This window comes from Perognathus longimembris, chromosome 20 (genome assembly GCF_023159225.1).
Source record: "Perognathus longimembris pacificus isolate PPM17 chromosome 20, ASM2315922v1, whole genome shotgun sequence".
Classification (NCBI taxonomy): domain Eukaryota; kingdom Metazoa; phylum Chordata; class Mammalia; order Rodentia; family Heteromyidae; genus Perognathus; species Perognathus longimembris.
In genome coordinates, this window is record NC_063180.1 from 31,901,344 (window position 1) to 31,927,133 (window position 25,790).

Consider the following 25,790-nt stretch of genomic DNA (forward strand, 5'->3'; position numbering starts at 1 on the left):
GAGAGGCCAGTAGGGGAGGCCCTAAGGCTTTTCCTAGTCTTTTTTTTTTTTTTCTAATTCATCATGGAAGTGGAACACCCTAGGAAAAGGGCCATGGTCCCTTCATCCAGCTTGGGGCAGGGGGAATGCTGAGATCACTGCACTCGGGGAAGGTAAGAGGTGAAGGCAGTGAAGGATAGGCCAGGGAAAGATGGCTAGAGGGAGCCCAGGATGTGACTCCTGTAAGCCCATGTCACCAGAAAGGCATCACCAGTGAGGACCCACAGAGACAGATGTCAGGAAGCTATGCGTCACCAGCTTAGTTTCCCTGAACTCTGGGAGTTGGCAGAGCTGATGAAGTAGCCCAGTGACCCAAGCACACCACTTGAACTTGAACTTGAAGCTATAGGTGCTCAAGATCACACCCAGGATGGCCGTGTGTACATCTCACCGTCTCATGGTCCAAGGCCAGATTACACTTTGCTTGATGGGGCCTTGAACCTTTGCACCATTTGGCCTCTGTAAGTCAGACAGTATTCATGGAGATAATGAGTCCAAGAGGATTATAACCATTTCGTAATTAGCATTCTCTATTGAATAATTAACATGCACTAGGAGCACTTTGTATACGAGGTGAGCACTCTTGCCACTAGGCCATATCTCCAGCCCTAGGAGCACTTTGTAAATGTCCAACTTCTAGCCTCGTAATTCTATTGCTAAGACATGTTGTATGATTGTGGAACAAGGTGTTCATTGGGGTGGTACTTCTTGGAAAAATTGGGAGGAAGAAACTTCAGTGCTCGCAAGTAGGAGTGTGATCAAGGGGCATTTGTTGTGTGCATGACTTAGATCTCTATGTGCCGGCATAGAACAATCTCTGAAATGCATTCATAAAGGAACAAAGCCAGAGGCAAAACAATGTGTGAGGCAGTCTCCATTCATAGCTACAGACAAAGATGAAACAAAGCTATTTATAGGTCTCTGTTCACACATTTACGTGATGATAATGCGTGGTAAGTCCAGAGGGGTAGACATACAAGTCCTAATGGGAGGGGAGGGATGGGGGCGTGAGTGGAGGGTTCCTGTTTTCTCTCTGTTTCTATGCTAATTGCAGTTTTATGACAGCACCATGTTTGTGTATCCTTTGGGAATTAAAAATTATGCCGAAACATGCTCATATATGATGTATTTAATATTCAAGCCCTCATAAGAATGAGGTCCTTCACAAACACGATGGCTTCCTCATCCTCCAGCCCCTCCCCTACCCCTTGCTGTTTCCCAGAGGGGAAAACAGGCAGAGAAAAATGGTTTTCCAGAGTCATACAACAAGCTAGGGATGCTGGAATGGAATGTTGGGAGAGGGTAGCGGTGTCAGTCTGAGGTGAGGGGATGTGGTTACCAGACCATTCTCACTCATTCTTGGGCTTAGCGCCTCATCCGTGAGACATGAATCCCCAGAACTTCAAGACAAAGTACCCTGACCTAGTAAGAACTAAATAAGAGCCAACGTTTCTTTATTTACAGGCATAAGCCACTGGTGCTTGGCATCTTCTTTCTTCTACCACTTGAGCCACAGCACCACTTCTGGCTTTTTCTGTGTATGTGGCGCTGAGGAATCAAACCCAGGGCTTCATGCATGCTAAGTCCTCGACCGCCCGAGCATGTTTCTTGAGGGTTAAATATGAGCTGGGCAAAGGGCTGAGCACTTGACATACTATAGCTAAGTTTCCCCCTCTGACTCTGTGATGCAAAAAACAACCATTCCCCCCTCCCCCCCCCCATTTTACAGGTGGGAAGATCAAGGTTCCCCATCGCAGCCCTGGTCTCCCCCTGGCTTCAGTTCCTCCTCCGGCCGCCAGGGGGCGCAACGCGCGCCTTCGTCGGACGGAGCCGCGCTGGCCCCGATTTCCGCTCTCGCTGAGCTTCACTTCCGGTGGCCGGCGGAAGTTGGCGTCTGTGGGAGCGGGGGCTCGGGAGGCATGGCGGGGGCGGGCCCGGGGGCGGCGCAGTCGGAGCCGGCGGGGGCGGCCCTGGTCCTGGGCCCCTGAGCCGGGACGCCACAGGTGAGGACTTCCTTTAGGCCCAGCCTCGAGGCCCGCCAGGCCCTCCTGGGCGGCTCCTCCCCGCCTGAACCCAGGGCCTGGGTCCCTAGCCCTGCCCACAGCCCTCTTCCCGCCCAGGCCCCGCCCCGGGCTCTGTCCAGGGCGGCCCTGGGCACGTGTGTGCGGCCTCCAGGGCACGTGTGTGCGGCCCTCCACACGCGTGTGGGGGCCCTGGGCACGTGCCTGTACCCCCCACCCCCCGTGGCATGTGTGTGCCCTGTCCTGGACAAGAGTGCACCCCTCTCCCCCCCCCCCCCCAGGTCACATGTGCGCCCCTTGGCCTTTCTTAGTTTGGAATTGAGGGATTTGGACATCTTTCCGTGTGGGGAAACTGAGGGAGGCCCACCATTACACAGTGAATTGTGTGTCCAATAATGCCTACTGTGTTCCCAGCCTTCACGTCTAGGCTCGGAATGTTATAGTAGTCCTCCATCAGATTCAGCGCACACCTATGAAACTAGGAAAATTGAAGAGACTGGGGGGATTGGGAGGGAGAGGGGAGGAAGATGAAAGGATGATGGAGATCAAGGTGCACCACACTCATAAACTGACATGTTTGGCGACCCCTTTGTACAACTACAAAGATAATGAAGAATAGTGAGGAGGTCTGGGTAGATATGCTTATTACTTCCCTTCCAGAGAGAACAGCTTAGCCTGGGAATCCGCAATGAAACACAGCCATGCATGTAAAACCATACTTGCAAATTGCTACAGTCTCTATGCAGAGAAGACCACAAGGGATGAATAAATCTTGGTTTAGATAAAGGTGGTCATGGAAGACTTGGGGGTGGGGGAACTAACACTGGAGCTGCAGCCCTTGAAGTTATGACCAGGGCCAGTATGTCAGGCCGAGGGGACAAACTGCCATAACACTTACCCTGTGTTTCCTTCTAGCTAGATATTTCATAGTGACAGGTCTTAGAGGGTTAGGACTTCCATTCATCTTGAGTTAATTTTTGCAAAGGTTGTAGGATAAGAATCAACTTCACTGTGTTGTAGAAAGATAACCCAGTTTCCCCAAAACCAGTTTTTGAAGAAACTGTCCTTTCTCTGTTGAGTGGTCTTGTTCAGCTGTGGAAGACCACTATAGGTATAGATTTATTTCTGGCTCTGTCCCACGCCTCTCTGTCTCTATACCTGTACTTTGTTTCTAGTTTTGTTGGTGTGAATTTTTTTGTCTTGTTTTTTATTTGAAATTGAGGCTCTGTAATGAGTTTGGAGATCAGGAAGTATGAATCATCTAACTCTGGTTACTTTCCAACCCTATTTTGGCTGCTTGTGGGGAGAGGGGTCCTTTGAGATTCCTGTATGAATTTTAGGATGAAGTTTTGTCCCCCCCCTCCCCTAGTTTTGCAGAAAGTACCATTGGGATTTTAAGGATTAAATTAGATAATATGACCATCTTAATGGCCTGGTCAATAAGTTTGTTTTTGACCTTTCTTTTGGAGTACTAGGGTTTGAACTTGGGAATGGTTTATGCTTCCACTCTTTCTTTAGCCATTGGATGTGATTCTTGAACTCAGGCCCCGGGTGCAGTCCCTGAGCTCTTTCCCTCAAGGCTAGCACTCTTACCACTTTGAGCCACAGAGGCACTTCTGGTTTTCCGGTTTTCTGGTGGTTCACTGGAGATAAGAGTCTTGCAGACTTTCCTGCCTAGACTGGCTTTGAACTATAACCCTCAGATCTCAGCCTCCTGAGTAGTTAGGGTTACAGTTGTGAGCCATCAGCACTTGGCTTGAATGTGATTCTTACATGGTTCAGGCGGATACACTTGTAGTAGGTGGAGTTGATGGAACCTGCCTGTGAGCTGCGTGTGGCTGGGAGGGATTCCTTGTGACCTGTCTCCTTTCCTCAAGCCTGACTGGAGACCTAGAACTGTTAGGCCCACTTCCCGACTAGACACTTGGAAGAAGAAATGCTCCTTACTGTCCCGGCAGGAGCCTCAGTTCAGGACATAAGAAATCTATCTGTGTTTATGGTTTTTTGTTTTTTTTTTTTTGTGTGTGTGTGTATGTGTGTTTTCTCTGGGTGAGTATCTGTCTACTTACGCTTTTGCCCTCACTCTCCTCTGCAGAGATGCGATCATGGACCATCATGTCTCCACCATTAAACCTCGAAGAATCCAGAACCAGAACGTCATCTACCGCCTGGAGCGCCGGCGCATCAGCTCCGGCAAGGCCGGGACCCACTGGCACCAGGTCCGAGTGTTCCACCAGAATGTCTTCCCCAACTTCACCGTCGTCAACGTGGAGAAGCCCCCATGCTTCCTGCGTAAATTCTCCCCCGATGGCCGCTACTTCATTGCCTTTTCCTCCGACCAGACATCTCTGGAAATCTACGAGTACCAGGGCTGCCAGGCAGCGCAGGACCTCCTGCAGGGGTACGAGGGGGAGATCCTGTCCAACGGCAACGACCAGCGCTCGGTCAACATCCGGGGCCGGCTCTTCGAGCGCTTTTTTGTCCTGCTGCATATAACCAACGTGGCGGCCAACGGGGAGCACCTGAACCGGGAGTGCAGCCTCTTCACGGACGACTGCCGCTGCGTCATCGTGGGCTCGGCCGCCTACCTCCCCGACGAGCCCCACCCCCCGTTCTACGAGGTGTACCGGAACAGTGAGTCCGTGACTCCCAACCCCCGGTCCCCTCTCGAGGACTACTCCCTCCACATCATCGACCTTCACACCGGCCGCCTGTGTGACACGCGCACGTTCAAGTGCGACAAGGTGGTCCTGTCGCACAACCAAGGGCTGTACCTGTACAAAAACATCCTGGCCATCCTGTCAGTGCAGCAGCAGACCATCCATGTCTTCCAGGTGACCCCTGAGGGCACCTTCATCGACGTGCGAACCATCGGCCGCTTCTGCTACGAGGATGACCTACTCACCGTGTCCGCCGTCTTCCCCGAGGTGCAGCGGGACGGCCAGACGGGCACCGCCAGCCCCTTCCGGGACCCCTTCATCAACTCCTTGAAGCACCGCCTGTTGGTGTACCTGTGGCGCCGCGCGCAGCAGGACGGGAGCGCCATGGCCAAAAGGCGCTTCTTCCAGTACTTTGACCAGCTGCGGCAGCTGCGCATGTGGAAGATGCAGCTGCTGGATGAGCACCACCTGTTCATCAAGTACACCAGCGAGGACGTGGTCACGCTGCGTGTCACGGACCCATCCCAGGTATGGAGCCCAGTCTCCGGCCCTCCCCGCCACCGCCCGCCCTCAGGAACACACAGCCTTCCCAGTGTGGACATTCGCTCTGCTGGGGTGCAAACTTGAAATCGGCTGCATTTTTTATCTGGGTCCCTGGTGTGGACAAACGGACGCTCACCGCCCTTGCCCTGTGTGGTCTGCTCTGAGCCTGTCGTCCTAGTTCTTCTTTTCTCAGGGGCAGGGCCTCACTTCATAACCCAGGCCCGCCACAAAGTTGGGATCTTCCTGCCTAAGCCTCCCAAGTGCCGATCACAGCTGTGCGCCACCATGCCCACCTCAGTTATTACCCTCATTTTTCTTCAGAGCATTTTCCGTACCCTTGGGACGGGAGTTGGCTGAGTCTGGTATCTCTCTCTTGGCTGCAGCTGATTTTACCATACAGAGGTGCCACGCAGGGTGCTGTGCCACGCAGGGTGCTATGCCACGCAGGGCGTTGCTTCCTAAGCTTTCACCTGTAGTACTATTCTCAGCTGTGTTCTAAAGAGGCGAGTGGCAAGGGTCAGATCAGTTGGGATTCTTTCTCTTCCCTGTCAGTGATGAACTGAGCCATCACAGGTGAGTGTGCACTTCGTTCGGAGTGAAATGGAGGTCCCTGGCTCTTGTGCCCTCCCGTGCCTCGTTCCCCGGTCTGCCTTGGAGGGGAGGCTGGTCCGTATCTGTGAAATTATGGAGATCCTGGTAATACCCTGATATGATTAGTGTGTCCTGGTCTGTAAGAAAGGCCATGAGTCAGTCTTTTATTTAGCCTTGGGCTATAATTACCTTTCTGTTTTGGAGGGAGTAAGTTGTCTGTGATGACTGCTTTGAGATGATCCTTTTTCCTTTGCTAAAAGTGACTTTTTTTTTTCTTCCTAGTAGCTTCAGTCAGTTGTAGGTAGAAATGCTGCTAAGCTTTGTCCTCTGCTTGTGGGGTTGGAAACTCTAAACCCAATGTGTCTGCCGCAGTTGTCCTCTGCACTCCTCCGCCGCTTTAATTTGATAGGTTCCAATAAGGTTAATGAGTGGGGAGTGCGTGCAAACACAAAGCCTTGTGATAGTATGGGAGTTCTTCTCAGGTTGCCCTCTGTCCTCTTTAATTTACAGCCAAATTTAATTTCCAGGTGACCGCGAAGCCAGGTAATAGGAGCTATGGGAAAGACTTAATTACTAGTCAAACTGGTGGGCCACATGGCTCCAGAGGTTGGTAACAGAGATTTCGACTAAGTCAGAGCAGGGCGAGCCACTAATCCCAGTGTTCTGAGAATTGCTGGAAATGAATTAATTCACATTGCTGCCCTCACCACCCTGAACTTGGGGTTCCTGGAGCCTTCTGTTGGGCAGAGCTAAGAGCTGGAGGTTCGCAGGGGGGAGGGTTAGGAGGTCACCCAGGGGCCCATTCAGAAAAAGCGCTACCTCCACCGCCTCTGGCATTTGAATGCTTTTCAGATTCCCCCTCCAGTCTTAATTGCTCCAAATCTCCAATGTATCTTTCAAATGCTCCCGGCTGGAAGAGCACTTACTAAGAAAGAAATGGAAAATGCCTCCCTGATTTGTCATTTGTTCCGAGTGGAGGCTACAACTTGCTTGAGCAGTTTTAGCACACAATGTATTTAAGGTTTTTCTCTGCATGTCAGAAATATGAAGAGGAAAAAATAAGCGCCCCCCCCCCCCCCATTGAACTTTCCACTGTATACATAGAAGAGAAAATCATCTGGCAATAGGCAGCCTGGGCTGCAAATCACTTTCCCAGCAGGAAGGAAAATTAAATCTGGCATATTTTTTTAAAGTGGTTTTTTTTTTTTTTTAAATATATCTCGGAGTAGGTTGGGAAGCAAGTGAGGAATAAACACTTGGGAGGAAAAAATATTGAATTTGCACAGTTTGAGAAAAAAAAAAGATTGAAACCCTATTTACACGTAGTCGTTCTAGCAGCACCAAGTCCTTGCTACAGCCTCTCCCCCCCCACCCCCCACCCCCCAGCTGAGTCTCTACCCTAGTGTTAAGCTCAGGTATTCGCTTGGCTTATTGGGGTGGCATGGGTTTTAAGATTTTAAGGCTGGTGACAAGTTCCCTAGGTGTGGCCCCTCTGCTGTCTGAAGCTCACTGCCTTTTTTTTTTTTTTTTTTTTAAGGCATCTTTCTTTGTAGTGTACAATATGGTGACCACTGAAGTGATCGCCGTGTTTGAGAACACCTCGGATGAGCTTCTGGAGCTCTTTGAGAACTTCTGTGACCTTTTCCGCAATGCCACCCTGCACAGCGAAGTCCAGTTCCCCTGTTCCGCTTCGAGCAACAATTCTGCAAGGCAGATCCAGCGCCGGTAAGCCATCCCCCAGGACGGACAGGCCCACCTTTCCAACTGAAGGCTGTGGCCTTTTCCTCTTCGCCCGTCCACCTGGCCTTGGCTAGCCTGCCGGCGGTAACCACCCCATTGTGGCGCTGAGCCCCTTCCATGCACCCTCTGGCCCGGTTCTACACCACATGTGAGCTGCAGAAAGCTGGGGCCGTCCTTCTGTCGCTCTGTCCTCAGCGGTGCACTGTCAGGCACACGAGTATTTATGGAATGAATGGTTAAGGACATCTTTTTAGAACTTTAGGTTAACGTATGGGGTGTTGAACAGATACATTTATCTCTATTCCATTGCAGTCCCCCCGCCAACATGAAAATGAGAGAACAAGAGATATAGACCATAGAACAGAGGAGATACTAACACAGTGTTAGAAGCCGGGTAGTCCATGGAGCATGGTGACTGACCACTTCTAGAGCTCAGAGTTGGACAATCCACCATGTGTGATGACTGACTTCCATAGCTCAGGGTTAGACAAGCACAGTACATGATAACTGACTTATATAGCTCAAGGAGCAGGGACTTATGGCTGCAGAGGTTGCCTGAGCAGGGGACTCTGGGAAGGGTCAGGAGGTTGTCGCTCCCTGGTACCCCTGGGGCAGATCTCTGAGAGGCAGACTGAAATGGAGGAAGATCACTGAGGTTTTTGAAAGTGGCAGTTCAGGGGCTGGGAATATGGCCTACTGGCAAAGAGTGCTTGCCTCGTATACATGAAGCCCTGAGTTCGATTCCTCAGCACCACATATATAGAAAAGGCCAGAAGTGGTGCTGTGGTTCAAGTGGCAGAGTACCAGCCTTGAGCAAAAAGAAGCTCAGGGACAGTGCTCAGGCCAAGCCCCAGGACTGGCCAAAAAAAAAAAAAAAAAAAAAAGTGGCAGTTCAGAGATATGGTGGAAGGTGGTTAGAACTGGTCCCAGGCCCAGGAGACTGCATTTGCTAGGACTCCCCAGCCCTTCCCTCCCTGAGTCAGTCTATATGGCTATTATTTGGGGCAAGTAGCTTTTGAATATTTTCCATAGCTGCACTATTACCAGCAATGAGTAGAAATTGTGTCATATTCCAGGTGTGTCCATCTTAAATTTTTTTGCCAACTGGTGACTTAGTGTTCTCCATTCCTGCTCTTTGCTTCCTTTTAAGTGTATCCGTAGCTTGCCACATTTGGGATGTGTGAGAGTCCTGTCTTGGGCTTCATTTTGATGTACAGAATGAGTAATTTTGTTTTTGCCACTTGTGGGGCTTGAACTCAGGGCCTGAGCATTGTCCCTGCCTTCTTTTTGCTCAAGGTCAGCACTCTGCCACTTGAGCCACAGCGCCACTTCCAGGCTTTTCTGTATATGTGGTGCTGAGAAATCGAACCAAGGGCCTCATGCATGCTAGGCAAGCACTCTCCCACTAGGCCACATTCCCAGCCCCCAGAATGAGTAGTTTTAGACACGTGTTCATCACTCTGAAAGCCAGGCAGCTACCACAAAAAGCCTTCCTCACTGGTGCTTTGTCGTAGGTTCAAAGACACAATTATCAATGCCAAGTATGGAGGGCACACGGAGGCAGTGCGCCGGCTGCTGGGTCAGCTCCCCATCAGTGCCCAGTCCTACAGTGGTAGCCCCTACCTGGATCTGTCGCTCTTCAGCTACGATGACAAGTGGGTGTCTGTTATGGAGCGGCCCAAGACCTGTGGCGATCACCCCATCAGGTACGATGTCACCGCCACAGCTGCCTGCAGGCGGCTGCAGGGAGACTGTAGCCCCGCTTTTGCATGTGCATGCTCTCCTTCCTGTCCATCATTTCCTGTGACTTGTCTTTCCATTTCTGTAATGTGCTGAGCACTTGAGCTGTTTGGGTATCAGTCTCGTAAACTTAACCCCTACCCTCTGCTCCCATCAAACACCGAACCGTGCTGTTCCACTTACAATAATCTAGTACTATTACACATTGTTCTTTTTTTTTTTTTTTGCCAGTCCTGGGCCTTGGACTCAGGGCCTGAGCACTGTCCCTGGCTTCTTTTTGCTCAAGGCTGGCACTCTGCCACTTGAGTCACAGTGCCACTTCTGGCCATTTTCTGTATATGTGGTGCTGGGGAATCGAACCCAGGGCTTCATGTATACGAGGCAAGCGCTCTTGCCACTAGGCTATATCCCCAGCCCCATACACATTGTTCTTGTAGTCAAGACTCTGCTCATACACCTGACTCAGAACTGGAGCATGGAAGGTCTTGGCGCATAGAAACAGAGGTGGTTGGCTGTAGAGAGTAGGTACAATCCCATCATTTCACCTCACTGTGTAGTAAGTGGGTCGGGGCAGTATATTCTACAGGATTGCTCATCATAGAATTTCCTCTGGCAGATTGCAGTCGAATTAAAAAAAAAAAAGGTACATTTTTAATCATGGAAAGTTTTAAACCCTAATGGCTGTTTGTGCCGCTCTCGCCCCTCCAGCAGTGACTAACTCCTGGCCAGCCTCTGTCTCTTTCCTTCCCTGCCACGTGCTCCTCTCCCGACTGCTGCCCCGGATTGTTCTGTTGCGGGTCTCAGCCCTCCTGGCCTTTTACCTGCAAGCATCTCAGTTTGTATGTGCAAAAGACAAAAGAAGTTGTGCCTTTTTTTTTTTTTTAAACAAAGACATAAAAATTGTCCCGGGTAAAGAAAATGAACAAAAATTTCTTAGTACCATAAAATACTTCCCTGTTGCCTCGTCAGTAGGCTTCTCACTGCCCCTGTGTTAGAATCAAGGCCCGTGCAGAGCTTTGTGTCAGTCTTCGTGTCCAGGCCCGAAGGCCTGCCTTCCCCCTTTCGCCTTCCTTGCCGTCCACCCCAAGGGGTTCCCTGTCTTCTAGATGTTTTCACTCTCCCTTATTTCTCATGAACTGGCAGAAGTGCATACGACTCCCTTTCAGTGGCAAGCCCTTGGTGATGTTTGGGGGGCCGTGTGGAGGAGGCGAATGTGCTCTGCCCACACGGTTGGCCCTGTTTGCCGTGGTCAAGTAGCAGACACATTCCTGCCCTTGCCGCCTCCCTCGTTTGAAGAGGTGACCCCGGTGAGCACATGGGTGCCGCCCTGGCCGGTGGCTGAAGAGGCTTCACTGGAAATTTTAATTTAAAATGAGAAACATGGGGATATTAAAGCCCTCTGAAGGGGTAATGCCATGACTGGAACACCTCCTTCCTGCGTTACACTCAAGTCCCGACTACCTTTCTGAGATGTGACGATGGCGCGTCAGATCTCCCAGTCTGCCTTAATTTTTTTTTTGTCAGCCTATCCTGTTTCATCCTCACAGGTACATTCCTAGTGATGGAATATTCCTCCACCAGATCGATGTGCTGCAATTTAGTAACTGCTCCCCCATTACCGAGTGTTTTTATATATGAGCAAACGTCAGAGCAGCCATTTTTAATCATGTCACTGTTCCACTTAAATTCTTTGTGGGAAGGAAATAATTTCATCAAAAAGGCTGAACACCCTTAGGTCTGCTGATGTACCTGCTTTTCTGAAGGGATATTATAGAGCCTGTAAGTGCAGAGCTCACTGTTTTCTGGACCTTGCCCTCGTTTAGCCTCAGCCATTCATCACCTCTAGTTCCCCAGAGCACCGGCCATCCATTTTGCACATAGAGAAGCTGCATGTAAGAGGGGACTGGTAGAAGCATCTTCACCCCATCTTCAATGTTTGGATGAAAAAGTAAAAGCGACTTAGTATTATGCTCGTCTGTGTGAAAAAGAATTCCCAGCCTAGCACCCGTGGCTCACACTGGTCATCCTAGCCACTCAGGAGGCTGAGATCTTAGGATCGTCGTTCAAAGCCAGTCTGTGAGACTCTTAACTCCTATTAGCCACCAAAAATGTGGCTGTGTGGCTCACGTGGTAGAGTGTCAGCTTCAGAGAAAAGGCTCAGGGACGACAGCCGGGCTCTGAGTTCCAGTCCCAGCCACACGTGTCCCTGCCCCTGCCCCTGCCCCCCTCACCGCCCCGCCAGCTCACATGACACATAGCAGATTTCAGAGATGTAGGGAAAGCTAAGGAATGTGAAGTTTTTCATTAGGATTACTGGTCAAACTTAAAATATTTTAGATATATTGGATTAATGAAATACATTACTAAAATTAACTTCACTTTTTTGTTTTTACTTAGTCTTTCGAGAGTGGGCTTCACCATGTACCTGAGGCCTCTGAGGCTCACCGTCTTCCTGCCTCTGCCTCCCAAATGCTGGTAGTTGGGATTACAACTGTGCACCACTATGCCTGGCTTGCTGTTTACTTTGTGTGTCAGTGTACGCACATATGTATATGCTAATACTAGGGCTTGAACTCAGAGACTCTTCCTTTCAATTAGTGTTTTCACCCAAGACTGACACGCCCCCACTTCTGGCTTTATGGTGATTAATTGGAGATGAAAGTCTCAAGCACTTTCTTGCCAGGGCTGGCTTTAAACTGCGATGCTCTGATCTCAGCCTCTCGAGTAGCTGGGATTACAGGTGTGAGCCATTGGCACCCAGCTGATGTTTAATTTGTTTTAACATGGCTATCTGAAAATGTGTCACACATAGATCTGTGGCTTGTTCATTTCTAGTCCTGGTTAGAGGTTTATTAGGGAAGCTGGCTTACAGTAAGTGTAACAGGGTCATGTTGGGAAGGAGAAAGGACCAGTGACTCAGTACAACAGAGTAAAGTTCGTAGGGTGCTGAACTGGGGGAAGCAAAGCCATGAATCACTGCTTCCCCTCGCCCTCCGCTGTGGATCTCAGCATGGTGGTGGGGGTGATTTTCAACATCTGCATCTTCTTCCCCCCCCCCCCCTCTCTTATCTGTTTAGATTCTATGCCCGGGACTCTGGCCTCCTCAAGTTTGAGATTCAGGCGGGCTTGCTGGGCCGCCCCATCAACCACACCGTGCGCCGCCTTGTGGCCTTCACCTTTCACCCCTTTGAGCCCTTTGCCATCTCTGTGCAGCGGACCAATGCGGAGTATGTGGTCAACTTCCATATGCGGCACTGCTGCACCTAAGGGCCCGGCCTGGCTGGGCCAGCGGGGCGGGGTGCGGGGAGCAGGGCTCCGCCCCATCCTGGCTCCGGCCAGCTGGGCTGCTTCAGCCTTGTGTCGTCCCTCCCTCCCCCCCCCCCCCCATGGGACAGCGCAGCCTCTGCATCGCACGTGGCTCTGGAGCCCCCTGCCCCCCATGCCGAAGTTTGTTCAGCATTTTGCTGCTACGAAGACAAGAGAACTCCACCTCGCCCCTCATGGCACTTGCTCAGCATTGCGGGCCGCGTCCCTAAGCAAGTGAACTGTGTCTGCTCCCAAGAACCGCGTCTCCTTCCCACAGACCCCCACAACAGGGCCATTTTTTACAGGAAAATAAACGAAGCCTTGGTATTTTCTTACTAAAGGATAGACCATGTGGTGACCGCTGTACGTTCCTTGCCCTCAGGGCTTTCTGAGTTCTTGGGGTCTGGGAGGAGCTGTGAGATGGGCAGGGGCCTCAAGGCAGCAGCTGCCAGTGGAAGACAGGTGCCTGCCGGCCAGGCCGCCTTCCCCAGGGCTCTCTGCTGGTAACAGCTGCTGTAATCGTGCATCCTCATGTGCAAGCATGCTCGCACCCGTGCCATCTGTCACGCAGGTGCAGGAGCAGGCAGCCCCTGGGGCCACCGCAGAGACTAGCACTAGGTAGCACGTACTGTTCTTTGGGTCAGGATAGCCGGCGTGCCCCAGGTGTCCCCGAAGAGATCAGACTGCCTGTCCAGGGAGGCTGAGCTGTCCCAGCTATCGACAGACACTGCTGGCCCCAGCCGCCATCCTTCTGTCGCGTTCTCAGCCAGCCTCACGGGGCTTGTCAGATTGCTTGGGTTCTTTCTGCATCTGTGTCCGCAGCTGGTTCAGCCACACCTCGGTGTCAGAGCAAGCTCTGAGAGGAGCCACTGTGCGAGACACCTGGGCCCTCTGTCTACTCTGCCACCCAGACTTCCCTTGGGACCCTGGGAAAGGGGATGGGAGGGGCTGAGCCCACCACACCCAGCGTGGGTCATTTCATTATCCTCAGTATCAAGCAGCCAAATTCAGTCTCACTTCACCTTCTATACAAGACTTGACCTGAAATAACTAAATTCACTCTCATCTCGCCTTATACACGAGATATGGCCACTGGCTCTATGTTGGGTAGATACCACACCAAAATGCCAAGGATGAGAGAAATGAATATAGCATGGTGGTAAAAGTCAAGGCCAGTCTGAGCGTCAAGTTAAGACTGTCTCAACAAACACACAAAGAAACACTTATTGACAGCTCCAGTGGGCTCCAGTGGCTCACATCCGTCATCCTAGCTACTCAGGGGGCTGAGATCAGAGGATTATGGTTAGAAGCCGGCCCAGGCAGGAAAATCTGTGAGACTCTTATTTCCAATAAACTACTAAGAAAAGGCTGGAAGTGGCGCTGTGACTCACGTGGTAGAGTGCTAGCCTCGAGCACAGAGAGGTTCAGGGACAGTGCCCAAGCCCTGAGTTCAAGCCCCAGAACCGGCAAAAAAAAAAAAAAAAAAAAAAAAAAAAGAAAGAAAGAAAGAAAATGAGAAACAATACTTACTTTCCTGTGTCTAGGACAGTCTGTTTCTAGTTTTCTTCCTGCCTTTCTGGCAGTTCCTTCTTGGAGCCTTTTCTTGGCTTTTCTGCTCTACCTTTAGATGTTGGAATGTTTCAGTGCTCGGCCTTGGATTTCTTGCTTCTTTTCCTCCTCCTTGAGTTGGTTCTATTATCTCCCATGCTTTTAAGTTCTAGCTGGAGACTGATGACACCCCCACCCCCAGACTTGGCCCCTCTAGGAACTTCAAACTCAGATTTCCCATGATTTTTCCCAACACTTCCATAGGGATTTCTGTTAGCTTCTGAGTTTTCAAAAATTTCATGCCCACCACAGCACTGACTTCCATCTTCCCTCCAACCTGTTTTTCCTTCAAGATCTTCCATGCAGCGTCAGTGTATGAACTTCTTTACTGGAGCCCTAAACTCGGGAATTCTCCATTTCTCTTCTCTCCATCCTGCTTCCTCCCACCATTGCTGACCTCTGACCTCGCCGTAAGAACAGGATGCTTGCCAAAAAGCCAGTCAGCATGAGGCGTTCAAGGACATCTGTAGGTTCAGGGCAGTGACCCCAACAAGGCAGAGATTTCTAGGGAGTATTTCTCTTGAACTATGGAGCCCTTGTTTCCATTATCCACAATCCCATGGCCAGACTCAAAGAGAACCAGCCTTCAGGTAAAGGTGTGCCCTTCTTGATTCACAGAATGATTCCTGCTCATCCTGCTCACCGTGACCAGGATGGTTGACCCCGAGATCCACCTACAACTGGATTTCCAGTTCCCTGAGGATCTCCACTATTTGAGACCCTTGCAATTTGGTTGTCTCTGCAATTGAAAGCAAATTAATAGATGTGAAGACAGGTCTTTGTAGGAAAGAGTCATGAAACATTTTTTTTTTAAATGAGTTGTTATGTAGCCCAAGCTAATCTTGAACTTGCAACCTCAGCAGATCCTCCTACGAACTCAGTCTCCAGAGCAGCTGAGACTACAGGTATGTCCCGCCACACAGGGCTGATTTATGAAACTTTTTGCGGCTGGGTACCTTCTTAGATTCAGTTCCAGTTTTCATAAAGCCCGATGATGCTAGAATTCTTGCTCTCAGATTTCTGTAAGATTCCTGGCTCTCTGGCCGTCCTTCCTCTGAGCTGTGGGCTGAGTGTTTCCTGCAGCGAAGAGGATTTAACTAAAACAGGAGATAAAGCTCTCAGCCCACTGAGTACTTCCCTGATATTAACTTTTCAATCCCCAAGTGTTTGTTTATATTAGCTTTGTTCCTAAAGGATTTAAGGTAGCACTCAGTAAATTCTAGTATCTTCTCTGTCCATAAACGTCTGCGGAATCCCAAGACTCTTTGGAGAAACTAGTTCTTTGGAACTAAGAAACACAGGGACATACTTCAGGGAATATGTCTTTCAGGTCAAAATTCTTCCCTGAACCCCCTCTTCATCCCACCCCTACTGGCAGGGCTTGGCGCGTCAACATCAGAGTGAAGCTACTCTGGACCCCAGGGGAGGAGGCTTGCATTTCAGTATCACAAAGCCTCTTTCATGCGAAGCCTTGCAGAGATACACAATATAAATGAGCGAAAAGCCTAAATTAGATAATTTTTAAAAGGACGGTAGCTTCATTATTTTCGAGCACACAGAGTAACTGAAACTCAACAATGAAGTGTTTCTCTGCAGAGGCCCTCAGGGATGTTTCCTAATGAGTAGATTATAATTACTGGTAATCAGCATAACTTTCTCCCTCAATGCGTGCTCTGAAAGCAATTGAGCATATTAAGTGATTTTGATGTTCTGGAAGCAATTTTGTTTACAGCATTAATTTGCTCAGTATATACCCTTTATAGCTGTACTCTCCCCATTGTTTAACAGGAAAAAAATTAAAGGCTTTCTCCATCAGACAACATTTGATTACCCTTGTAGGGGGCAGAGGGCTACATGGCAGGATGCTGCGTCTTCACCTGGTGTTCCCAGTACACATGGGAATATCTCTGGCTTGCAGAAGAGTCCTGGTGCAAGGCCTCACTGTTACCTACAAGCCCTGGGTTTGAGACTAATAGTTGAGTCTCAGTTGACCCATTGTAGAATGGAGGTAGTTTTTCTATATTTGACTGAGGGAGTATTAAATGCTAAGTGGGTATTAAATCTTTTAATATGGTAAGAACTCAATAGATGATAGCTGCTTTTTTATAGGCGCGCACGTGTGTGTGTGTGTGTGTGTGTGTGTGTGTGTGTGTGCTGGTACTGGGGCTTGAACTCAGGGCCTAGGTGCTGTCCCTTAGCTTTTTTACACAAGGCTAATGCTCTACCACTTGAACCACAGCTTTACTTCTGGCTTTTTGGTGGTTAATTGGAGATAAAAGGTTTTACGGGGGCTGGGAATATGGCCTAGTGGCAAGAGTGCTTGCCTCGTATACATGAAGCCCTGGGTTCGATTCCCAGCACCACATATACAGAAAACGGCCAGAAGTGGCGCTGTGGCTCAAGTGGCAGAGTGCTAGCCTTGAGCAAAAGGAAGCCAGGGACAGTGCTCAGGCCCTGAGTTCAAGGCCCAGGACTGGCCAAAAAAAAAAAAAAAAAAAAGGTTTTACGGACTATCCTGCCTAAAGTGGCTTTGAACCATGATCTTTAGATGATGTCAGCCTCCAGAGAAGCCAGGGTCACAGGCGTGACCCACCAGCACCCACCAATGCAAGCACTTTTTAAGACACCTTCAAGAAATGAGGCTGTTGTTTTGTGTCATAGTGAAAGACTATTTTGTACTCAAAGGCACAAGTGCAGAGCAGAGGGGTAACAGTGAAGAACAAATTTGCCATTGGAAGACTGAAGACAAGACCATAGTTTTCTGTTTGTTTGCTTTTTATGGAAGTACTGTGGTTTGAATTCATGATCTTGTACTTGCTAGACCATGCTCCCAGATATTTTTTGCTTTATTTTTTGAATAGAGTCTGGTGTTAATGCCCAGGCAGCCTGGATGGAAATCCTATTTATGCCTCTCTTGTAGCTGGGAGGACAGGCGTGTGTCAACACCCCCAACTTTATTGGTTGAGATGGAGTCTTGAGCACTTGTTGCTTGGGCTGGTCCCAAACCCTGATCCTCCCCATCTCTGCTCCAAGTACCTAGGACTACAGGAGTGAGCTATCACACCTGAACTTTTAGTGATAAGTTTTCTTTTTCGAAGCATCCAGGAGGAAAGAGGCCTGCCAGTAAATGACATTGTGCCGGAGGTACAATTGTATTGCGGAGGGACACGAGGCAGGACTGACTGGAAGCAGTCTTAATGGGGATGGGAAGCCTGGTGCGACCAAGGGACCAAGTCTAGCAAAGCACAGGGCGAGTCATTAAGGTGCGAATCGATCTGTCAGCAACTCCCCACCGGCTCTGAGCAGGAGCTGATTAACTCCCAGTGACCTGTGGTTCAATATAGCGGAAGAAGATGGAAACAGAGATCAAGTCAGGCAGGACAGACATGTTGCCGGAGAGGGTGCTCCCCACCATGCCTCCAGATCTGGGGAGGTGTTTTCAGTGGGGTCTGAGGGTCCTGGGCATGGCCCCCACCAGCTCTGTGGGCAGGAAGATCTTCGTGATGTCCTAGACTTAGGAGATGCTGCTGAGGAGACTCGAGGCCAGGGGGGGACGCAGCAGGCAGTCAGGAGGGAACCAGGGCTCCCAGGGTGTCAGCAGGAAGGAATGGGAGAGGGTTGCCTGGTTGTCCTGGCCTTTAGAGTGCAAGCCTCTAAAGGAGGCCGGTGAGGGACGGCTCTGGATTGATTAGTTTGCCTGGGAAGGGCATGTTTGCAGGGGTTGTTTGTGGTCTCTGGGTATCTACCCCTGGGAGAGGGACAACCCCTCCATCTCCCGCCAACCCTGCGAATCTGCAAAACCCCAAGATGTCAAAGCATCAGGAAACACAGGCTTGGTTAATACAGTCTAAAAATAATTGTGAGGGTTAAGAAAGCCCAGTTATGGTGTAGCTGTCCAGATTCTTCTTTCTTACTGACACTAGAGTGACCTTAGCTCTTCAGGACGCCCCACAAGGAGCCCATCTCCTACACCCATGTGCTGTGTGGTCTCCCATACCGCGATGGTGTTGGTTTCTTCCAGGTAACCCAACTCTGAGTTGCTGCTGGAGTGTTTTTCTGTGGATGCCTCAGTCCACATCATGCTAAGATAGGAAGTGTCCACTGTAGGAGTGGAGGTGGGGCGAGCATGCGCGCGCACGCCCTGGGGCTGTAAGTCCTGAAGGCCCATCCAGCCCCAACCAGCCTGCTTCCTGGAGCCAGAGCTCTCCTGCTCTCTTGTCTCTCTCCTAAACTTAATTAACTCTCCAGGATTAGAAGAGACAGCCTCTTAGTTTTAATTAATTGCAGAAAGTGTGGAGAGGGGCTTCTGTTTCTACTAAGAGAAAGAAAAAGTTGAGGAAAGAGAATACACTGAATCGGGACAAATGAAATTTAAACCTCAGGTTGTTCATCCAGGCCTTTTAAGATTATTTTTTTCTTTGATGGGGGGGGTGGGTGGGTCATGAGGTTTGAAATCTGTCTTCCAGGATGGGTAGTGTTAGTCAAAATAAAGCACATCTGTCCCCGCCACTCCTCCCCCCCTCCCTGCTTTATGGCATTGTGGATAAAACAAATTTTCTGAGTCTCAACAGAGTTAAGTCAGCAGTCAGATTGAGGTGGTAGGTTTGTCTGGATCCTGGTGAAGATTTCCTTGAAAAGATAACTCCATGTTATAGGGAGGGAGATGAAAAATGCATCCATTTTTAGATTGTGAATTTCTGAGTCTGACAAAACTCTTGTCTGCCAGGCCCCAGCGATTGACAGTAGGGACCCAACTCCTGGAAATCTTGAAGGGACGTGCGGTTTTCCTGGTTACGGAGCTGAGGGATATTTTGTTTTTGTTTTTGGCAGCACTAGGGTTTGAACTCAGGCTCCATTCCTGTCCCCTGAGCCTTTCCTTGGCAGGTGAGAGGAGGCTGAGCTGGTTTGTGGCCCTGCTGTTCCCCTCTGCATCCATTCTGGACATTCTATAGCTCCCTGAAGAAAGAGACATGGTCACAGCATTTAATTAGTGTCTGGGAACATGCTTTCCCAAGGACACGACTTATTTCTCAGCCAGCTGTTGCCCGTCGCTCCCTAGCAACGTGCAGCCCGCACATCTGATTTTTCCCCATGGCCGGCGTCCACCTGCCCTCACCGCCTGGGTGGGGGGGTGGGGTGGGGGCCTCCGGGTCTGGGGCTCATTCTCCTGATCTATGAGAGATCAGAATCTGTTATTCCTGCCAGCTGTGGCGCTGAGCCTTGACCCTTGAATGGCCTTCTGGTGGCTCAGTTCGCGCCCTCTCCTTCAAGTTCATGATTAGAACAGACAGAATGGCACCAGCTGTAACGGAGCAACGGGGCCTAGAAAGGCCCACTGGGATTTGGGAGTGCTCCTGCACTCTGGGGAGCCCACTGGAGGAGCTCACCTTGCTGGCTGGACTGGGGATGAACTGCCCGTGCAGCCATGGGCACCGGACGCCTCATGCCAGGCAGTGTGTCATCTCCCCACCTGGGGTGATGGGGGGGGGGGGCTGTGTGTGAAGCCCTTGAATCTGCAGAGCCACAGGTCAGATTTGTGATCGCTTGTTACGCCAGCTAATGGAAATATTGCAGCGAAACCCATTAATATGTACAACTAATAATTATGAAAGTATTTTTTGAAAGCAAAAAGAAATGGCAGCTATATTAGGGCTTTGGTGAGGGATGAAGTGAAGCATAAAAAACAGAGGGGAAAAAAAGAAAGATTCCTTCAACAACAGAATGAATTTGTAGGGCGGTCTGCCTGCAGATAGAAGCAGGGAGGTCCCCCAAAGAGGCTGTTGCAATAATGCGGCAAGGATCTAGGTTGGCGGGGTGGGGGGGGATCCCTGGGTGCCTCCCTCCCATCTTCTCAGCAGAGGATGGTGTGGCTGGCCGAGCACTAGCCTCTGCCCACCTGTTGCCTGTCAGGTTGCCTCTCCGAGGAACTTCAGGGCCCCGAGGCTTGGGCAGGATGAACAGGTGTGTTGTTGGGCTGGGCAGGGGCCTACGCTGGAGAGGACAAGGCAGAAGGAGCGCTGTGGAGCTATGCACGGTTGCACGTGGGGAACGAGGGAGGGACTCATGGAGGATGGCGGAAGCATGCCATGCGGCAGGGCAAAGCTGCTCACCTCACCGAGGCCAGGAAGCAGAGAATAAGGGGCCCGCCTCCTCCTAAAGTTCCCGCCACCATCAATCAGCTGGGGACTATGCCACCAACACACAGACCTTTGGGGAGACATTCAAGATCAAAACCACAGCGGGGCCGGAGGGGCAGGGTTCTTCAGACTCCCTGAGGGAGGGAGGCCGGGGAGCCACTGAGAGTGGAGACTTCCCTGCCTCCTCGGCCACCCAACCCTCTCGTGTGGCCTCACTCAGACCCCGTCTCCTCATCTATACAGAGGTATAATCATACTGACTTTCCTGGGTTGTGTTGAGAACAACCTAAGAGACTGCCTGCCCGGGTGGCCGGGTCTGGTATTTTAGTAGAAAACACTTGCTGAGCGCCAGCCCGGGCAGCCCCTCTCTAGAAAACTCCCCAGCCTCTTCTTGGCTCAGTGTGGATGCGAGAGAGGGTCTGAAGGGTTAACCTGGCAGGTGCAAGTCTTTCTGTCCAAGGCGAGAAAAGACTTGCTCTTCCCATTTCTAGAGAGGCCATGAGAAACGCCGCCGCCCCTGCTTCTGGCTTCTCGTCCAGCTGCTTTGTATTGATGAAGTGAGAACAGAAGCCACCACCTCTCCATCCCCCCCCACTGTGCGGGCTGGGCTGGCCTGTCTCAGCCTGCACACACCGTCTAGGCGTGTGAGCAACGGAACGGCGGGAAGCCAGGCTTGAGAAGCGATGCAGTGGCAGGCCGAGCGAGCGAGTCTGTGTCTTCCCCAGAAAGTACAGAGGTGTCCCGAACTAGGCTCTGGTCCTAGCACTGCCAGCATCTCAAAGCTGCAGGCAGCCCTATGCTGTACCCCCACTGTGAGGCACAAGGGGGAAGGGTGTCAGGGGCTTCCAGGGGGTAGCACGCCCAAGATCACCTCGCACTCCTAGGACCACTCCAGCAGGTTGACTTCTGGTGTTCATGGAGTGACACTGTCATGTCAGAATTCAAGCCTGTGCTAGCACAGGGGCTCCAGGTATGAATGTTCACTTCAGTACAAAGTAGCACTTTAACGTTTTCCTCAGGGTCTGTGGCGCAGCTGCCCCTTCACCTGACCATGGCAAGGGGCTGAGGATGGCAGATGGTAGATCTGGGGCTCACCCCGCACACTGGCGGCCAGTCACGTGGGAAGGCTGGAACAGCCCCATATGGTCCGCAGATCCCAACCAGGTGGAAGCGGTGAGATGCAGTGAGGATAAGGGTGTCCTAGGGATTGCCGTGTGTCTCTGAGGGTGGGGGGCAGGTGGACGCCATGGAGTCCAGCCCCACCAGCTGCCGTTTGAGGAGAGAGCTCCCGGCGGGCTCCCGTGGCGAGCACTCGGAAGCAGTGGGATTAGGTGTTCTTGGGGCCCATTGGCTCCAGAGGCACGGTGGGTTCTTCTGGCCAGCCCTCCCAGTGCCTCTGGGTTCTGGGCACTTGCTGCCCGCTAATCTCCATCCCCATGGCAGCCAGAGGTGACAGAGCCATTCCCGAAATGGCAGAACCTCTCCCCTCCCCACGCACGGCCAGGCTGTTCACCCAGGAACGGACCCTTCATGGGAAGAGCTGGGAGAGTGAAAGCGTTTCCTTGTATTTGTATTCAACCTTCTGGAAACGAGGATGGGAAGCCAGGACCGTGGCCGTCAGTCTGACTAAGGGGATGGCCTCCCCTGTCCTTCAGTCCATGCATCCTGCACCCACTTATGTGTGTGCGCACGCATGTGCGTGCCAGCCAGCGGTGGGGCTTGAACCCAGGACCTGGCATCTGGTCATTTCATTTGTCCTATTTTCTGTCTCATTTTGAAAGGATTTGAAGCAGCTCTCAAAAGCACACTCTAAATACTGAAGTGAAGTGAACATGTGTCATTTGGAGGCAACGAGGGCCTTGGGGACCCTCTTCAGAGGGCTGGAGCCATTCCAGTGTGTCTTTCCTATGAAAGCGCGTCCTCCCAGCTCAGCCCAATGGCCGGGCTGGCATCCATCCTCTGCTCACCCCCACTCCTGCTGGCCCTGCCCCTGGCTGGCAGGGAAGGGTGAGGCTGCACTTCTTGCCTGTTGAATCACGGGAGGCTCTGGAGCCCCATGGTGACCCAGTTTTCTGCCTCTGCCTGAGCAAAATGGGCTCTGATGATAGGAGGTGTGAGGACTCTAAATGACTGCAAAGTACTTTTCAATCAGACAGAAAATAAGTGAGAAATGCATTTCCGTTAATGTCCCAATTATCCCAGTCCCAACAGGATAAAAAAAAAAAATGTGCTTTTGCCTGCTCCTGGGGACGTGGCTGTCAGGGACCCTGCTTGTCCTGGCCCAGAAGCGAGATGCAGGGAAGCAAGCGGGGTCCGTGCAAAGGCCTCAGGTCCACGTGCCCACTACCCCCAGGCCCCCCGCCGGGCACGGGATCTGTGCCTGCGGAGCCTCCCCGGATTTGGCCCTCCAGCTGGGTCTCCTGTGGTCACAGGACTTAACTCCCACCATGCCGTGCCTCTTCCTTTCCCCACCCGCAGTCCACTCAAGCCTGGTGGGTCCTCCTCCTGTGGGGCCACCGCCCCCAGCCTCCCACCTCTCTGAACACGCACCTTGGGCCCTTCCCCACACCATGCTTGCCGCACCTCCCGTGACCCCCATGCATCATTTCTGCATGAGTCCCTCTGGCTAGGCTGTCTAGCCAGGGATGCTGTCAACGAGAACCAGCCCCACCTTTGACTCTTATTTTGAGCTCAGGTGTCCCCTCCTCTAGTAAAGTATTCCTGGATCCACACACGCCCCTCTCCTGTGGAAGCCCCCAGAGAAATTACCACCCACGTTTTCTGAATCGCTCTCTCCCTTGGGCCTCTAACCCGCTCAGCATGGGTACAGCCAGGGCGGAGACATCTTATATTGACTATGGATAGAGATGTTCTAGGCAGCAAGGAGAAAGACAGGCTCTTGAGGGATACTCTTGAGTCTAGTTTTTAAATTTCATTTCACTTTTGGCTGCATTTTTTTTTTTTTTTTAACAATCTGGCTTAATCTCCAGTTGAGTGGACTAAAGGAAACAGCAGGATGGGCAATTGGCTCCTGTCTATTTTCTAATTAAAATCACAGGAAATACCTGAGATTAATGCTAATCATCACAGCTGCAGCCCAGGCCAGGTGGGTGCGCATCCCACCTGCTTTTCCCACGAGGTTCTTGGGGTGTGCAGGGATGGGGCTATGGCTGGGCGGGGGGGCACCTGGAAGAGAGCTCAGAATCCCCCCTAACACCCTAGGGGGGGGGGTAGTCACACCGCAGGGCCAGGATTCTTTCAAACCTGAGCTCTTGCCACCCCTGCTGGAAGGAGTGGGCAGCCATGGGAACACCAGCCCAGCCCAGGGAGGAAGGCTGGGTTGTCAGCCTTTGCAGCACCCTGGGGCTCTCCCACAGTGTGAGCCAATGGCTCAGTCCGGATGTGGGCATTCCTCCCAGGGTGCCTCACTCCCCTCCTCCCTCCTCCCTCCTCCCAGGCGACACTGGGGTCTGGACAGGAGGGCACCATAGGCTCAAGCCAAGTCTAGACAACAGGTGTCTCCCCGCCCCCCCAGCCCCTGTTGTGACACCACTGTGCCCCTCCGTTGACATTTCTGTTTAGTTCAAGGGGATTAGGCTAATCCAGGGTGGTTAGGCTGCCCCTGGGTTCCATGGAAACGGAGGCCCAAGGCCCGCACCTCTTCCCAGCCAGGCAATAATCACACTCAAGGCTTAGGCTGACTTGTCTGGCAAGACTTGTTTGGCTAATTTGAGAGCAAAAGTGCACAACGTGCTTTGAAGAAACCAGATTAATCAGTCGAGAGAACTACGGGACCACCCATGGTGCCAGGGAGTGTGAGCAGGGTGCACATGTGACAAGATATACACCCAGCTCATAGATGTACACACACTCCTGTACATGTCCGCAGGTCTGACTGCAGCAACCCTTTTATAAAATCAGCATCTCATTCCTATTATTTTAATGGGCTTGGTGATTAAGCAACAATATGTATGTGTTGTCCACTTTTAAAGGTGAGAAAGGTAAAAGCCTGTGCGTCTTCTTTCACCTCTTAGCAACCAGCTTGGTTGACAAGCAAGCTACAGTTAGGGGTCTGTCTCTCCAGATGTTGACTGCACACATAGCCATCTATATACACATTCTCTTTTTTTTTCCTGCAAAATTAGTGACTATACTATGCAAGTGATCCTGCTGCCCACTTCATTTCTCACCTAGCAACCCTGGATCATTTCAGGGCTGACATTCTGCACGTGTTCTGTAGCTCCTCTCACCGACAGGCACTGGGGTCCCAGTTGTCCTCCATCACCTGCGGTGCCTCAGGAGTACAGGGAAAGCAGGCCTGGCGCCACGCCCTTCAGTGTGGCAGTCCACCAGCCCCATTGATAGGACATCTCAATTCAAATGACCATTTAAACTCGTCCCGTGGTTGCACTAGCTCTCTTTCTTGGGGACTGTCTCCCATGGGGTGGTATAGGCATGGTGCCCCGGGGCGGGGCGCTCTAGTGGGCCTCACTGCCCCCCAGATGGCCCTTCTCGCCCAGTGGCTTCCCAAGCCACACTCGGCTCTGAAGAGGCTCCTGCCCTTTGCATTTACCCGAGCGCTGAAGGACAGCAGCACGCTTATTTCAGAGCAATTGCATGAAATGTTGGAAGGAGTAGGGAACGTTCTGGTACACGGGTTCCAAGGACACTATGTCTCTGTGTGTCCACGCTGCTCCCAGCTTACAGTAGGCTGTTTGTGGGGGTCCCACACATCTCCCCTGGAGGCCTGGACTCCTGTCACGTTGCGGGGACTGGCTCCTCTGCAGCTCCAGAGCTGCCCCTCCCCCCCCATGCCCTCTCCTCACAGGTTCCTTGCTGTGTGGACAGGAGACTTCCCTTACCACTGAGACCCAGCTCATGGCCTAGACCTTCATTTTCTCCTTCCTGTTCCATGTCCAGTTTCACCCCTGCTCTGGCTTTGATCAGCATCTCTATCTGGGGCAGGGGTGGGGAAGGCTCCCTCCACCTATTTACTTCCTTCCCCACTCCTCAGTGAACTCCCAGCAGTCTTTCTCCCAAATCTCATCAAAGGTGTTGTTCCCTGCTTGAGCCCTGACACTAAACTGTCAAGTTGCTCCAAGTCTATTCTGTAGCTTTTTTTTTTGGCCAGTCCTGGGCCTTGGACTCAGGGCCTGAGCACTGTCCCTGGCTTCTTCCCGCTCAAGGCTAGCACTCTGCCACTTGAGCCACAGCGCCGCTTCTGGCCGTTTTCTGTATATGTGGTGCTGGGGAATCAAACCTAGGGCCTCATGTATCCGAGGCCACCAGGCTATATCCCCAGCCCCACTTTTTTTTTTTTTTGACTTGATATGTATTCGTATATTACTTCTCTTACATTCACAACTCAGTAGATGGGGAATCCAGAGGCACTGCTAGTCATGTGT

At 51.4% G+C, this 25,790-nt stretch overlaps 1 protein-coding gene across 4 annotated transcripts; it reads left to right on the forward strand.

Moving 5' to 3' along the window:
- The first annotated feature begins 1,932 nt into the window (after nt 1–1,932).
- Nucleotides 1,933–22,244, forward strand: Det1 (DET1 partner of COP1 E3 ubiquitin ligase). 4 transcript variants are annotated; one of them, XM_048369475.1, is made up of 5 exons: nt 1,933–2,042; nt 4,156–5,248; nt 7,392–7,579; nt 9,109–9,300; nt 12,412–12,980. In XM_048369475.1, the coding sequence occupies exons 2-5, from the start codon at nt 4,166–4,168 to the stop codon at nt 12,599–12,601; spliced, it is 1,653 nt and encodes a 550-aa protein (XP_048225432.1). In that variant the 5' UTR covers nt 1,933–2,042; nt 4,156–4,165; the 3' UTR covers nt 12,602–12,980. The 4 variants fall into 4 exon arrangements, with proteins under 4 accessions (XP_048225432.1, XP_048225433.1, XP_048225436.1 ...); XM_048369476.1 differs by lacking the exon at nt 1,933–2,042 and adding an exon at nt 3,277–3,387; XM_048369479.1 differs by lacking the exons at nt 1,933–2,042; nt 12,412–12,980 and adding exons at nt 3,283–3,387; nt 22,167–22,244.
- The last annotated feature ends 3,546 nt before the right edge of the window (nt 22,245–25,790 follow it).